The sequence below is a fragment of the Etheostoma cragini genome, chromosome 13, assembly GCF_013103735.1.
Source record: "Etheostoma cragini isolate CJK2018 chromosome 13, CSU_Ecrag_1.0, whole genome shotgun sequence".
NCBI lineage: Eukaryota > Metazoa > Chordata > Actinopteri > Perciformes > Percidae > Etheostoma > Etheostoma cragini.
The window spans coordinates 7,401,867-7,417,617 of record NC_048419.1 but is presented as its reverse complement, the minus strand read 5'-3'; the positions used below and the strand labels follow the sequence as shown (position 1 = coordinate 7,417,617).

Below are 15,751 nucleotides of genomic sequence, written 5' to 3'. Positions count from 1 at the left end.
AGGATTCTTTGACGAAAGCAAAGTTTGATGTAAAAAAAATCTTATTTCAAATACAAATCATTATTTCTAACCTTGTCAATGCCTTGACTCTATTTTCTATTCATTTCACAATGTATGGTGGTGAATAAGTGTGACTTTTCAGGAAAACACAAAATTGTTTGGGTGACCCCAAACTTTTGAACGTTAGTGTATGTATATGTATATATATATATATATATATATATATATATATATATATATATATATATATATATATATAAAAAATTGTATATATAACATATACAGTATGTATTAATCTTCAAATTAGATTCATTCCTACATGGAAATTTTAAAATGTTCAATAGTTTTAACATGTCCGGAACTCACATGTGACATTTTAATTTCTTTATTAGTTATTTTTTATAAAGCACATATATGATATGCATCATCAGAGATGTGATGATGACAACATACCATTAACTGACAGTGTCCCCTGTACATGTGTTATGACAAAAACAATCAGCCAAAGCCACAGATGTATCCATTTGCTTGAATGTCTGCAGTATTATTTATTACAATACCTGCCAGGCTGTAAGACAGGAAGTACACATAAGGTGACCACAGGGTTCGATCTTGACATCTTTGTCGTTCTCTGCACATATCTTACAAAGCTGAAAGGTGGAGCCCATTTCACAGTACAGCTCATACTGCTCCTGTTGTGGCAGAGCAAACTCCTGTTACTCATCAAATTATGCATGTCACAAACTATACAAGAGAACAGACAGAAAAATATACAGACACACAAATACAGTATACATACAAAACATACAAAACATACCCCAAAATGTATTGTGATTATGCCCCAGTACGGACTATACCATGAACCTGAAGTGTCATAGTTAATGCCATTGACAAATGGTGTGAATGGTCACGTATCAGTTGAGTATTTTAAACTAGAAAATGTGGTGAAAAAATCATCAAGATTTATTTATCTTCACTAAAATCTTTTTCTGAATACATCTAAGACAAAATTCATTAAGGTAGACAATGCTTAATTTCAAAACAAATTTCATGTTCCTTTTTTTAAAACACTCTCGCAGTTCACTGAGTGGTCTGCATCATATTTAGTAAAGTTCAGTCAGTTCTCAGTGAACATTTCCTACACTTAAATGTCATAAGGAAGCCTGAGCTTAGTCTCATTGGGAACCATGACTGTTACTCCGCTTATCCAGATGAAGCAAGTTTTCAGAAACACACACACACACAGACACACAGACACACACACAGACACACAGACACACAGACACACACACACACCCACTTGTGTCACTTTGATGTGATCTTGAGGCGTTGGCTCACATAAACCAGTGAGGTCAGGATTGTAGCTTCGACCATCAGGGAACAAGTAGCTGCAGATTAAATAACACAAACGTTACAAGAAATGTAATCAAAATATTGTAATCAGTCATCTTTTGTTTGTCATGCTATCAAGTATGCAACTGCAGTAATAGGGTTTTAGATTTTTACATATTATATATATATGATATTAACCCATAACTATTCCATATTAATACACTTAAACATGTTCCATATTTATGGTTGCACAAATAAAAAAAACAAAATGACTTACAGTGAGTAGTAGTAGAACCACAAACAGCAATAGGAGCACTTGTAGTAATAGTTTTACGAAGTGATTTACGGAGACTTTAATTAATCCGTATTTTTTATTTACAAAAATATCATTCATGAGCGGATGTTAAATTTAAAACATATGAGTTAATAATATATCTTACTGCATGGAATAAAAAAGTACAATAAAGCCATAAGCTATTATTACTGAGAATTTAGCAGAAACTCTTTTCCAATTAAAGTCAATTTTGTAAATTGATTCAGCAAATACAAGCCTGGGCTTAACCATGATTGACTTTTGAAAGAGTGACTGATAGGAACTGATGGGTCTCTCTGCTTCATCAAAAAAAGAAGCACTTCAAACAAGATTCCCCCTCCTCCCCGCACTCTCCGGCTACAGTGAACTAAGAAGACACAGCCCACCTTGAACAGCAACAGATTGATGGCTAAGGGAAGTAAAATGCCACACACTTAATGGAAGGAAGCATTTTTGATTTGTCTAGGGGCCTGTTAGATTATCAGATATGATAGGAACAGATGGCTACAAAGAGAGAGGCTCAAAGACATCCTCTTGTTCATCTGAGACAGAAAACTTTGTTTCATCAAGTGGCTTCCACACAGCGCATACAGATCAACATACAAATAGTGAGTAAGCTAGAGAGGCAGAGAGTGCATGTGAGTGTGTGATACGTAACATACAAGCCCTCTCTGTAGCCATCAATGAGGGCCTGGAACAGTGGTTTGTTGTGGGGGATGGTCTGTAGTATGTTGCCATCATTGGTCACATAGCCGATGGCCCACTGGCCCAGTCGTGTGCAACTCAGTCTGAAGATGTAACTGTTAGAAATGGAGAAAGGACCGAGGGGATTGTTCACATTAACAAGCTGCCAAACAAAACAAGTACAGTATAATAGTCTTCACTTATAATATATAAGTCCTAATATTTAACTTATAATATAAGTATACGTTGTGTATAATTCAAAGTTGTGTTTTTAAATAAATGTAAAAACTATAACATGCTAAACAAATTTTGACTAGTCAAATAATATTACTTTTTACCATACATATATTAACTTTTAAATGATAATATGATTATAATCAAGATAAAATCTTATTTGTATCTTTGTATAACTTGTATGTCACACTTTCCTGGATTGTAGTCATGGTAATCTTCTGTATTCTTTGTTCTTGGAACATTGGGCCTCATTCCCCAATGTCTTTAAGTTTTTTCTTAAATTTTTTCTTAAGAAAGTTACTAAGAAAAGTCTATGTCTGATTTATGTTTATGTTATCAAAGAGCAGAATTGTTCACAGGTGTGTTCTTAGAAGGATGAATCCCAATGTCTTTGTAATTTGAAAGCTTGTGCCTGTTTTTCAAAGCAAAAACATCAGGTCTAAATAGGATTCAACATGATTTATCATAAGTACAAACAACACTTCATGTTAACAATGAACCCTAACCCTTTATGAATGTTAAATTTAACAATGGAGTTCCACAAGGCTCTGTGCTTGAGTAGGTAAGGACAGCCCAAAAGTGCATTCAATGCAACTTTATGCAGCCTAATTGAGGCTACTTTCAAAATCACTGAACATCAGTAGGCCTATCCACACTTCAACAATACTTGCTTAACATGTGTAATCGGCAAGTTAGAGGACACCTACATTTGGCCTAATCATAACTGGCCTGGCAACCCAAAGGCCAAGGGTCCATCACCGGAAATTAATGAGCATTAAAAACTTAATTTCCTACATTCTGGTAAATTTGTTTGCCCCTATTTCAAACTTTTTCTGAATTAGTATGCTGGAAATATCTTTATGTTAAGATAAACCAATTACAATCCAAATATAAAAACATAATGGAATAACTTTAGTATAATCCATTATGTTTTTATATTTAGCAAACATGTAGTTAAGGCATTATTTACTCTTCCCTCCTCTTTTGCGCCTTTTGTTGTGAAAGTAACCTCTGTAAATGTGCATATGACAATTAATCACCTCAATTACACATTATTTATTTTAATTTATTAATAAACTCCTAGACTGTAACATATCAGATGTTTGAGCAAGCTCTCTGCTCATATCCAAAACTTTGTGCACATTCAAAATATAACTCATCCCATCTGTGTTCTCTGAGGTTTGAGGAGTCATGATATGAAAAATAAAGTTATAGTAGGCTATTACAAGAATAAAGTCACTATATTTCAAAAAATAATCTACCTGCATCATAGCCTGCTGTGCAACACATGATTGCTCTGCTGATACGGTAGCCTAGATCTCAGACCTTCTGAGAGACTCAGAGCCCTGTATGGGTCTCTGGTCTCTGAATGAGACAACTTTTAGGTAAGTGGCTGTACGCTCCTCTAAATCAGAGGTGGAAAACAGAAACTACGACACAAATACACGGGGCTCAAATGCGACACATCTGCCGCAGCATGTTGACAGCAAAGCGCATCTGTAAACCTGAAGATGCACAGCTTTTTACAGCAAAAGCGGACACTAAGCAACGTTGGGTTGTATATTTTTTGTTCCTTTTCAAAATAGGCTACACTTAAAACATTCGGGGCTGAAGTCGGTGTCAGTGGGAACAATGAGGCCGCGCTTTTGATGCACAGAGGTATTTGATGCGGGGCGGCACTGCAAAGAGAAACAGACGTGAGTCGTCCTCCACCTGCTGCCTTGTTCTGTATTTGTTTTTAATCAGGGTCAGTGTGGGAAAGCCCACGCTCACACAAATAGGTGGAGGTGAAGGGGATTAGGACTTTCATAGCCTTGTGGAGACCTGGGGGAACTCCCTCTCTAGAAATGGGTGATCTGCATTTTTTCCAGTCTCTGTCACACTGCGGGTTAGGTGCAGCCTCTGACGCCAACCAGGTTAAACTTAACTTTACCTCAGGATCATATTTCCTGCGATTTTTGCTGGGTCCTTTCTCCTCCCTTAATTCTGACTTCTGTTGACTTGGGACAAGGAAACAATGCATTTTAAAGTTAATACATGCATGCACAATTACCAATATCAATAGATCTGCATACAGTTATTTTTTCTTTGTGTGTCTTATCAATTGATCAAACAAAAGAATCCAATCAGTTTGTTAAACTTCGAGCATGCATTTATGATAAAAAACCTAGATGACCTACAATCTTTTAATGTTAAACTCAGACTAAACCGAAGTTATTGCACTGGGCCCCAAACACCGCCAAGGCTCATTATCAAAAGATATAGCTAATCTGTATAGTGTTGCCCTGGTCTTCAGCACCACTGTAAGGAATATTTGCATTGTCTTTGATCAGAATTAGAAAGCTGCAGCACGTGTATTGATAAGAACTAGGATAGAGATCATATTTCTTTGCTGCACTGGGTCCCGATAAAATCCAGAATTTAATTAATCCTTCTCCTGTCCAGCAATTCATATCTTAAAGCGCTCATAGAGAGAGCTCTACTGCCCCATTAGAGCACTGCTTCCAGAATGCAGTTACTTGTGGTTCCTAGAATCTTCAAAAGAATAGAATGGTAGCCAAAGCCTTCAGCTACCATGCTCCTCTCCTCTGAAACCAGCTGGTTTATGAGGCACCATCTCCACAAGAGTAAGCTTCAAACTGCCCTCTTTGATAAAGCTTATAGTTTGGGCTTTTCCTTGGATCAATAATCAAAATAAAGTACACTTCAAATACATTTTTTTACCAAATATGGTTTCTGTCATTTTAGGTAGTTCTTATCACACTGATTTTTGTTAAGTGTTCATTTTTTTAGATGCTACACAAATGGGGTGAAACGTCATGATTGACAGTGTAGCTTCAGGTTTACGGATGCGCTCTGCTGTCGACAAACAGGTGAGGCTGATGTATGGACGGGACTTTGATACCACAGCTGCATTGCCTGATCACTATTGTGTAGACTGTGGCTCTAAACAAGATAGCAGTGCCCTTTCACCAGGTGGAAATAACATCTGAGGGTTGTCCCCTCCCTTAAAATATCAATAAAACCATGATGTATTGTAAATATAGTGGAGAAAATTTGAAATCATTGTGTAAGACGTAAAACAATACAAATGCAACAAGGGCAATGTTGGGACCACAATTACAGCCTTCATGCACTTCCAATGCCTGAAGGCATTCTGAGACAAAGAAACTTTAGCCTCCATGCAACCCTAAGAGCCTAAAAAAAACACACACCTCAATGTGAATTTGTCTTCACAATGGCCAACATTCTAAAAACGACAGACTTTGTAGTTCACACAGTTGAGAACTCTGATTCGCCCCATTGCCCAGGGACCCTAAAGTCAGAAGGGTGCTGTGACCAGGTGACCGGGTCAATAAATACCCTGAACACCCTAACACCTTTGCTTTCGCAACTGTCAGCACGCAGACGTCTGTGCTAAATAGTTAATTTTCCATAAAAGTGAACTATTTCGGTGTTCTGGTGAGCACCATTGGATCCTCTGAAACACACATTGGTGTTTCAGCTCTGGAGAGAAGAAAATCAACCACGCTTTTCTCTAGAAGGACATCAGACAACACAGGCTGCTTTTCCCTTCCGAGTCGACTCTGAACCGCTCCACACACCCTGCCCGGGTTGGTTTGTTTTTTTAATTACTGGCCAAGTAGTTAACCCGTTTTCCGTTCCCTGCGGAAAAGCCACTCAATTCCTAACCGTGCTGTGTAGTGTGTTCTTTTGCCTGTAACACTTGTTTCACAGTAGCTAAACAGATAGCCCCTAGCCACACGTGGCGCACACACGCATGCTCACACACGCACGCTCACACACACACACACACACACACACACACACACACACACACACACACACATACACACACACATACACACACACACACACTCACAGACCTACAGGTACTGTGGGTTGTAGTTTGTAAAAAAGTATATAGGTTTTGATGATTGAAGAATTATTAATATAGAATTGTTTTAAACAATTTGAAAGTTAAATACATTCTACTATACTTTAAAAAGCAGTTTTCTGGGATTATTTGTGTGTATTTGTGATCTAATGTAGTAACAAGCTGGTTAAACAGGTCTGAGCTTGGATTCACCCTTCGTTTTGTTCCTTTAAAAGATACCAAATAAATTAAGCAAATAATTCAGATCTGTAATTTAAAGGGAACACCACCTATGAGACTATTTCAAATCACAAATATTGGTCCTTAGTTCCAAGGTGGTGCCCCGTTTTGATTGTTTGTCAAGTTGGTAAAGTTATTAATATCTTTATTAAAATTGATATAACATCTTTAAAATATTGACAATAAATTAATCTGTACAGGCAACAAAACACGTTTTATGTTTAGAAACATTTTCATAAAGTTATCTAGTTTTTTAATAGCTTGTTAGATAGAAAATTACCCACAACAACTAACAAGGAGATGAGCCTTTGTAAACTTATTTAAAGCTATTTTGTGTTGGGGTTTGTTCTAGATGATGTGGCAGATCAGTGGGCTTGCTACAACTGAATTATTAATTAAGAGAAAAAATCTAATATTTATTTTGCGGACACAAGATAATTTGTTAATTATAATATGACCGCATGGTGAACCTAACTTGGATTTAAATCACTATGACTTTGTGTTGTTGGCCAGAAAAAATGATAAAAAAGGAATTTTTAGGAAAACAACAATCTGAATTTGAAAAAGTTGTGAAAGATAAAGAGGATGTATTATGAGTGCAGTTCAGTATGACTACTGGTCTTAGAGCCAGCCTTGACCACAGTATGATCCCAGCTTCAACAGCAACAAAGTCCCGAGGTAAATCAACTGGTCTTTGACACTCAAAAGAGACGTGGGAAAAGTTTGACAGTTTCAATGAAGTGTGTGTGTGTGTGTGTGTGTGTGTGTGAGTGCGTGCGTGCGTGCGTGCGTGCGTGCGTGCGTGCATGTGTGTGTGCGTATTGTTTTTTGTTTGAGTGAGTTGAAGTGGTAACATGTAGTGGCTCCTGCTATATAACTTCCCTCCCCCACACAGCTGTATGTTTGATCCAGTGTTGATCTAATAGTATTTTATAAAGTTTGGTTTGGACTTTGGTGTGCTACAATTAATTTGAAAAAACAGATTTAAAAACCCTTTTAAATGTAAATGAGAAATGTAAACACCCAAATCAGGACTAAAGGATTAACAGGATTAAAACGTATAACAGCAGTCATGAATAATTCCGCTCTGATAATGTTTGTAATGCTCCTTTTTGTATAACGATATGCAACCAAATAAGACATGTAAAAAGAATAGCTTCTGATTGCATATGTTTAGTGGTCCCGGGATGTTATGGTGTTATATATGTGTCTCATTCCTGAGCAAGAAATAGTTTTGAGCACAGAGAACTATATTTTGCAAGAAGATTACATCACATTTTAAACATAAATGACCACTTGCAAAAAATAATTTAGTTTAAGCAAACAAAAACCTATTCTGTGCTCAAGAAATTTATTTGCATGTTTGCAATTATGCATATTAACGTGCAATAATAACCCCTCTCACGCATTTACTCATGTGCCCTCTTAAAAACTCTGTGGTTAAAAACTCTTAAAAAATGTGTTACAGTCCTGTTGCCCTCGCTCTCAACCTCTGCACTCGTGCCGGCTCAACTCTGACACGCTCGCTCAAATTTTCACAGCTTTACAAGTGTGCCACAAAACCAACCAATCTGAAAATTAAAGGTCTATTCTAATTGCCTGTTTATCTCCAATCAGATCGCAAGTAGCAGGAAACACATATCTAGGGGGAACAGTCTTTTTTCAGTCAATACCTTTTGGTCAGTATAGTAGCATATACTGACTTAAGTGGAGCTGTTTGACTAACGTTAATGAATTAAAACATATTTCATTCAGTACTTTGTATCATTGACTTATATCACAGATATACAGTATACTATATATATATATAATATATATATATTATTTTCAAAAACGTTTTAGCTATCTATGATTGTTCGATTGATAATGTTAGCTCAAAATGCCATTCAAGTGGCAGCCTTTGTTGTGTTTGATTGCTAACTTGTAGCCAGCAGAGAACAAACTTTGTTAAGTAGGTCCATTTTTTCTGTATTGACATTACAGAAGTCTCTCGTCAGCATCTTGTATCCTACTTATCCTAAAGTGACACACACGCAACTCACATCTTCACTCGTCGCAAAGTGACGCATGCACTCGACTTACATCGGGGAGTGACAAGGTGTATGATTAACCAATTACACCAAATAGGTGCCAATGCTCATCAATGTCACATGTAGGTTGTAACACAGACATTAACTGAAACAGAAACAGCTGTGTAGGAGGCTTAAAACTGGGTGAGGAACAGTCAAACTTTGTTTCCAAGGTGAGGTTGTGGAAGACAGTTTCATATCACAGGTCATACACTATGGCAAGACTGAGCACATCAACAAGACACAACGTAGTTATACTGCATCAGCAAGTTCTCTCCCAGACAAATATTTCAAAGCAGACAGGTGTTTAAAGATTTGCTGCTCAAGCTCTTTTGAAAAAGCACGAAGAAACGGGCAAAGCTGAGGATAGTAGACGCAGCGGTCGGCCAAAAAAAGTTAGTGCAGCAGATTAAATCACATCAAGCATATTTCCCTTCAAAATTGGATGTCCAGTAGGACATCAGCTCAGAACTGGCAGAAACCAGAACGACCCAGGTACACCCATCTACTGTCTGGAGAAGTCTGGCCAGCAGTGGTCTTCATGGAAGAGTTGCAGCCAAAAAGCCATACCTTCGACATGAAAACATGTGAAAGGAGAACGACCCCAAACATACAGCTAATGTCATTAAGAACTATCTTCAGTGCAAAGAAGAACATGAAGTCCTGGAAGTGATGGCATGCCCCCACAGAGCCGGATTGAGTGTGTCTGGGACCACATGAAGAAACAGAAGGATTTGATGAAGCCTACATCTACAGAAAGTCTGTGGTTAGTTCTCCAAGGTGTTTGAAACAACCTACCAGCCATGTTCCTTCAAAAATTTTACAAGTGTACCGAGAAGAATTGATGCTGTCTTGAAGGCAAAGGGTGGTCACACCAAATGTTGATTTGATTTAGATTCCTCTTCTGTTCATTCACTGCACTTTGTTAATTTATGAAAATAAACTATTAACACTTCACTTGCCCTATCAATTCACAAAAGGTTCCAAATGTATAACAATATGTATTACATTAAAGTGGATGTTATTACTTTTGCATAGAACTGAGCTGCGAACAGTTAGGTTGGTTTGGTCAAAAAATTCAACTACTAGCTAGGCCTACTACTTGAAGTGAGGCTCAATGTTTCAAGTTATCCATTACTTTTAGCTCATCATTTGAACTGTTTAGTCAGTACTTTTAGCACTTTACCTCTAAAATGCGTTACTTTTTATATGGTTGTATGTTCAAACATCTGTGAACAGCTGATACATTGTTGTAAATTAATCATAATTTCAATAATTATTTTTATTAGTTAAGCTGCTACACAATCTTTCCAAGATACCCCTGGCTAGGGAATCACTGTACGTGTTGTGTCAAAGACTGTTCCCCCTAGAATTGTGTTTTCTGCTAGTAGCAATCTAATTGAAGACAAACAGCCAATCACCCAGACCTTTAATTTTCTGATTGGTTGGTTTTGTGACGAGTTAAGTGCGCACAGAGTGCAGTTTGAGAGTGGGGGAGACGTGACTGGAGCGCAGAGAAAGAGTTTTTGAGAGGGCACATGAGAAAACTGCATGCGAGGGGTTATTATTACATGTTAATAAGCATCCTCGCTTAGGAATGAGGCACATATATAACGCCATAGGATGTAGAAGATTAGTTGAAGTGGTTTGGAGCGTGCAGCCGGCACGCGCCCTTGGTGATGGGAAGAGGAGCGCACAGACCAAATGTTTTTAACAATTAAATTGTCCTGCTGCTGTTTCCTGTTTTATTTCACTCGTCATTTGTCATGCATTTTACGTGTGTTTACACCCTGGGGCATAGTCAAACTCAAAACATTTAGCAGATTCTGGGTTTTCTGACATGTTTCCTCAATATTGTGTGAAACAGTGTGCAACACGCTGAGGTATGTTTTATCTCGTATGGTGGGTGTGTCAGAGGTGTTACAAAACAACAGCAGCGTTTGGGTAAACTTGTATTAAAAAGACAAAAGAGTGTTAAACGCACCACCCTTTCAGTTCAAATAAAGGTTTTGTATTAATGGGAGAGCAGTTTGAAATCCATGCTTCTGCACTTTCAACAGCGCTCCGGTGCATTTCAATCCCCACAGGTTATGAAGGTTTTTCACCATAAAGAATTTTTCAGCATAACTAGTAACAAAAAATTCAAAAAGCGTCCTTCTTAATTGTGAAATGGCAGCAATATGCATTTGCACATACAACATACGTTTTATGCGGCACACATGCAAGTAGCCAGACAGTGTTGAACATAAAGTCAACACACTACCCACCAGTGCATGCAACATGACTGCTACTGTTGCTCAACTAGTCATTAATATGTAAAGGTGAATAAATACTTCAAACAAAAATGTTAGGCACTTCAAATACACACAAAATTACCATACCTGCCAGGCTTGTTCATGTACTTGTGCAGGCGGGCCTTAACTTCATCATAGGTAAGGAAGGCCATGTAGCCGGGGTGTGTCACTGCCAGGAAATTCCAGTTCCTCAGAATTGATCCCCATGGCTGAAAGAGACCATCCAATATAGTTTAACTAAGCGGATTACAATACACTGTATTTTTTTCATATATTTTTTATCAAGTCAACATTGAGTCAGTGCTTCTGCCACAAAAGAGGAGCAAATAGTAATGTTTTAGTAAGTTGTTTTTGCTAAATCTGAATTACATAATACATACAAATTAAATGAGAGAGAATGCAGAGACCGAGGTTGCGGATATCTAGCCAGCAACAACTAGGAGTTACCCTACAGTCACATAAACTACAAAGAACGGCAACACGCACTTGCTTGATGGGCATTCCCGGGCGTGCCTTGCCAACTCCTGATTTTCACGGTGACACTTATGTATCGATAGTAGCATGCTATTGCCTAGCATAGGCAAGATGTCTTCCAAGTTGTCACTTCAGAGGTATTATCAAGTCACAAGAACAATGTTTTTGAATTTAAAAGTTTCTTAATAGGGGTAACAAAATATATGAGACAAAATGGCAGACATATATAGATATATTCAGAAATACCATGTCCTAAAGCGTTACCACCATCTTGAATAATTTTCTTTGACTCTAGCAACCAACATCTATACGTCACGCTGCCCTCAGGCTGATTTCCGTTTGATTAGCAGTCACTTTGTCGCATTGCTCAGCATTTGCATGAAATAGACTTCTTGTCTATTTTGGCCCTGCCTTGCTTATGGCAGCAGCAAGCTTGTTGCTGGCAAATTGCCACTCCCACTGAAAATGAATGGCAGCCAGTCACCTTTTCTCTGTTACTTGTAGCCAATGTGACTTAGGGGTTAAGAAGGGAACTTGTGCTATTGTTGCGTTTGGCTTTATTTACAACTGGTTTAAGGTTTTCTGCAGGACAGAGTTCCACAGATGTCAATTCACTTGATTTGGAAGAAAATTAGTTACAGTATTGACACCACAGCTTCTTTCTATTTAGAGATAATTGTTGGTTTTATCGTGTCTAGTCTAAGGTTGTGCTCTTTTTTTATTACTCCATCCTGGCAGAGAATACTTGCTCAGCGGTGCACACAGCCCGACAGAGAGAAGGCACAAACGGTGACGGGAAGAAAAAGTGAGCTGAGATCCAGGCTAGGCTAAGAGTGGCCCCGCAATAACCGCCTGTACCCAGCATCTCTTTGTGATCACAGAGACCTAACTTCACAAAAACATCTTAACAACTTAGCAGTGGAGCTAGCAGGCCACCACGTCAACCTTGCAGACCTCACACCTGACTAGTATAACAACAGCTGGTGCACGGACACTATTGTTATGATAAAACATTAATTTTTTATTTTGCCATTTTATGCCTTTATTTGATAGGACAGCTATCAACTGAAGATGCTGCAGCTGATAGCCAGAGCTCCCAGTTAGCTAAAACGCCAGTTGTGGAGGCATGTTTTAAAGAGTGCCTTTGTGCTTCTTAAATACCTGGTCTCGATCCTGCCATGTAGCTAGTTTGGACTGCTAGCTGCAGAGCAGCGTCCTGCAACAACTGAATTCCCACGGGTCTTCAACGTGAGAATCGAGATAGCCTTCAGTAACGCTATTATTATGCAAGCCACAGGCATCATTTGGACCGCTGCCATGTAGTTACATAGTAACTGATATGGTCATAACCACTACAATGCTAATTTACCTATTTTTGAGGGGAAAATAAACTTCTAGATTTTGTCGCAAAGGCATGACCTGGCCATCTGGAGGACATAGCCAGACCACCGGGAACTCTGTAGATTGTTGTCACCAGCGGCAGGTGACGGAGTTGGCGACAGGAGAGAAAGCAGAAGTGAAGATGCCGGTGGGGCCTGCAAGCCTGGCTAAGGAAACTACCAAACAGACCCCTACTGCCAAATCTCCTACTCACCAATGCCAGATCCATCCCACACAAAATGGATTAGCTGGAGTTCAGCAAAGCAACTAACTACACATGGCACTGCTGCGTGATGATTATCACCGAAACTGGCTAAACTCCTTCATCCCAGACGCCGCTGTGCTGCTAGCAGGCCAAGCTAGCTACCAGCAGGATTAAGGCAAGGTAGATGACAATACAAACTTTGAATTTAAACGGTTTCTTCACAATGTCTGAGAGAAAACGTAAATTGTTGTCACGTAAGGGCCCTGTTCATGTCGCACAGACATTTTAATTGCATTTTGTGTCTGTTAAGAGGCACAAAGGCACTTAGAACATGCCACCGCAACTGGCATTTTAGCTAATTTGGAGCTCTGGCAATAAACTGCAGAAACTCCAGTTTGCTAGCACCGATTTTGGTCTTTTTTTTCCCCTATTGACAGTACTCTGAGGGCTGAGGTTTTAAGAACTTTTTAAAATATAGCGCCAGTACGCCACACCACACCTCCTTCTACCACACTAGTTCTTACAGTTGATGCAGCGCTGTCAGAACCAACAGACGAGTGTCATTTCAGTGCAAAGTAATTAGGTCAAAAAACGATTTAATATACTGCCAAAAGCCTACAAGGACAGGTACAGTTAATTAATCTAACATTTTTATTCTGTTAGTCTCTGTACACTTTGCTCTTCAGCCGCACAGTAGGGAAACAGCGCCGATCCTCCAGGTAATTTTATATAGAGGTTTTGGCTCTATGATGGCTTCATGCAACACTGAGCCTCTCTTATAAAAATGAACAAGGTTTTGCCTCCGGGGGAAAATATCTAAACTTGTTGTATCTAAATACAGTATGGACCAACAGCAAAGTGCTACGTGCCATGTGTGTCAAAACCATTTGATACATATGTTTAAACTTTAGTTTTATTTTGACCAACCTGGAAGAGGCGTGTGAAAATGTCAAACTCAAACACAGAAATGTAGTCGTTGCAGGTGAGGTCGATGGTGGATTTGAGGGCCATAGCCTCCAGGCCCGAGCTGATGGGATGCACTTCATGAAGGCACTGTCGGAAGACTTTCCATGGCACTATTGTCCTGCAAGAGAGAAACAATACAATCATAAAAGCAAAGAAACCGTAACTTGCTGGACAAATTGTCCAACAAGACAATTTTATTGAATTAAATATAAACTCCATAAACTTCAAATGGTCCAGAATTCAGCTGCCCGCATCACTTCTGTCCTCCAACTGGCTCCACTGGCTCTCGTTCCAGTTCCGTATCCAATTCAAAGTCCTCCTGTTTACATTCAAGGCTATCAACAACCTCGTCCCCCATATGTGTCTGATCTCCTCCAGCATCCCACTCCCCTTCCGCTCCCTCAAATCCTCTTCCTCCATACACTTCTCTGTCCCCTCCGCCCGTCTCACCACCATTCAGCCACTCTGCTCTCCGTCTCTGGAACTCATTACCACCCCAACTTGAAAACATCAATTCATTCCCCATTTCAAATCACGACTCAAAACACACCTGTTTAAAACTGCCTATTCCACTTAAATGTCTATTAATCTGCACGTTTCTGTTGTTATGATTGTACAAGGTTTTTCTGCTGTTTTTATGTCTTATATATGTGTATCTTAGGGGCTCAGTGATAGAGAGGTCAATCGTAAGGTTGTTGGTTCAATTTTTGGCCCTGCAGTCAAGACACTGAATCCCAAGTTTCCCCCAATGCTGCGCCATCGGAGTGTAAATGTGTTTGAGTGTCTATCTGATGAGCAGGTGGCCCCTTGTACGGCAGCCTCGGCCACAGTATATGAATGTGTGTGAATGGTGAATGGTTTCTGTACTATGTAAAAGTGCTTTGAGTAGTTGTTGAGACTAGAAAAGCACTATGTGAGAACAGTCCATTAACATTTACTGATTATTTCTAAATGCAAAACTTATTGCGAGGGAACGCAATGTATTGAGATAAAACGCAAAACATATTGCAAGGTCTTTTCAGAGGATTGATGACAAGCATCCAAGGTTAGAAGCTTAGTTTATTTTTATTCTACAACACAGGGCTGCACAATGACAGTTATAGTCCATTTATTCTGCACAGAAGAAACTAACAAAAACATTTTCGTAAGTATGGAGGATGAGTTGAGGAGTCGCACAACCTGAGGGAAAAAGTCCGGTGGTACGGCAGCAGACATTACTGAATCAATTGCCAGACAGCTGCAGGGTGAACAGGCTGTTGCTGGATTTGGGTATGGTCTTTACGTATCATTTGGGCTCTGCAAAGGCACCTTACAATATCACTGACACTCAGTAGATGGGTACCAATGATGTTCTGGGCGGTTTTAATCACCCACTGCAGAGCCTTTCTGTCCTGGGCCATGTACATCCTTGAGACGGGTATTGCCGCAGCCTGGAGCGTCCCATGTCATGCTGTCCCGTCTCATGCCGTCTCGTGTCATGCCGAGGTGTGTCCAACGGTAAATTCAGAGGGTCAAAAATACGAAATTGCAAATTGTTTTCCAGTTTGAGTCACAGGTTTGTTGCAGTCAATTGAAAAACGTTAAAAACTGCCTGAGGGATCTCATTCTCTGTCCTGGGTTGTGTGTCTTAGGAATTTTCCCCACTCAAACTCAAATAAGCAAGGTCGATCAAAAGTCCATAAT

At 39.2% G+C, this 15,751-nt stretch overlaps 1 protein-coding gene across 3 annotated transcripts in view; it reads right to left on the bottom strand.

Moving 5' to 3' along the window:
• Positions 1–15,751, bottom strand: part of cblb (Cbl proto-oncogene B, E3 ubiquitin protein ligase) — an 88,183-nt gene that overhangs the window by 30,674 nt on the left and 41,758 nt on the right. For all 3 annotated transcript variants that reach the window (XR_004658942.1, XM_034889170.1, XM_034889171.1), the window contains exons 5-9: positions 14,030–14,186; positions 11,131–11,252; positions 2,308–2,445; positions 1,301–1,388; positions 561–692 (exon numbers count right to left, since the gene is read on the bottom strand). Coding sequence is in view for 2 of the 3 variants with exons in the window: in XM_034889170.1 (XP_034745061.1) it covers positions 561–692; positions 1,301–1,388; positions 2,308–2,445; positions 11,131–11,252; positions 14,030–14,186 (637 nt within the window). In the remaining variant the exon portion in view is untranslated. The remainder of the gene's footprint in view (positions 1–560; positions 693–1,300; positions 1,389–2,307; positions 2,446–11,130; positions 11,253–14,029; positions 14,187–15,751) is intronic.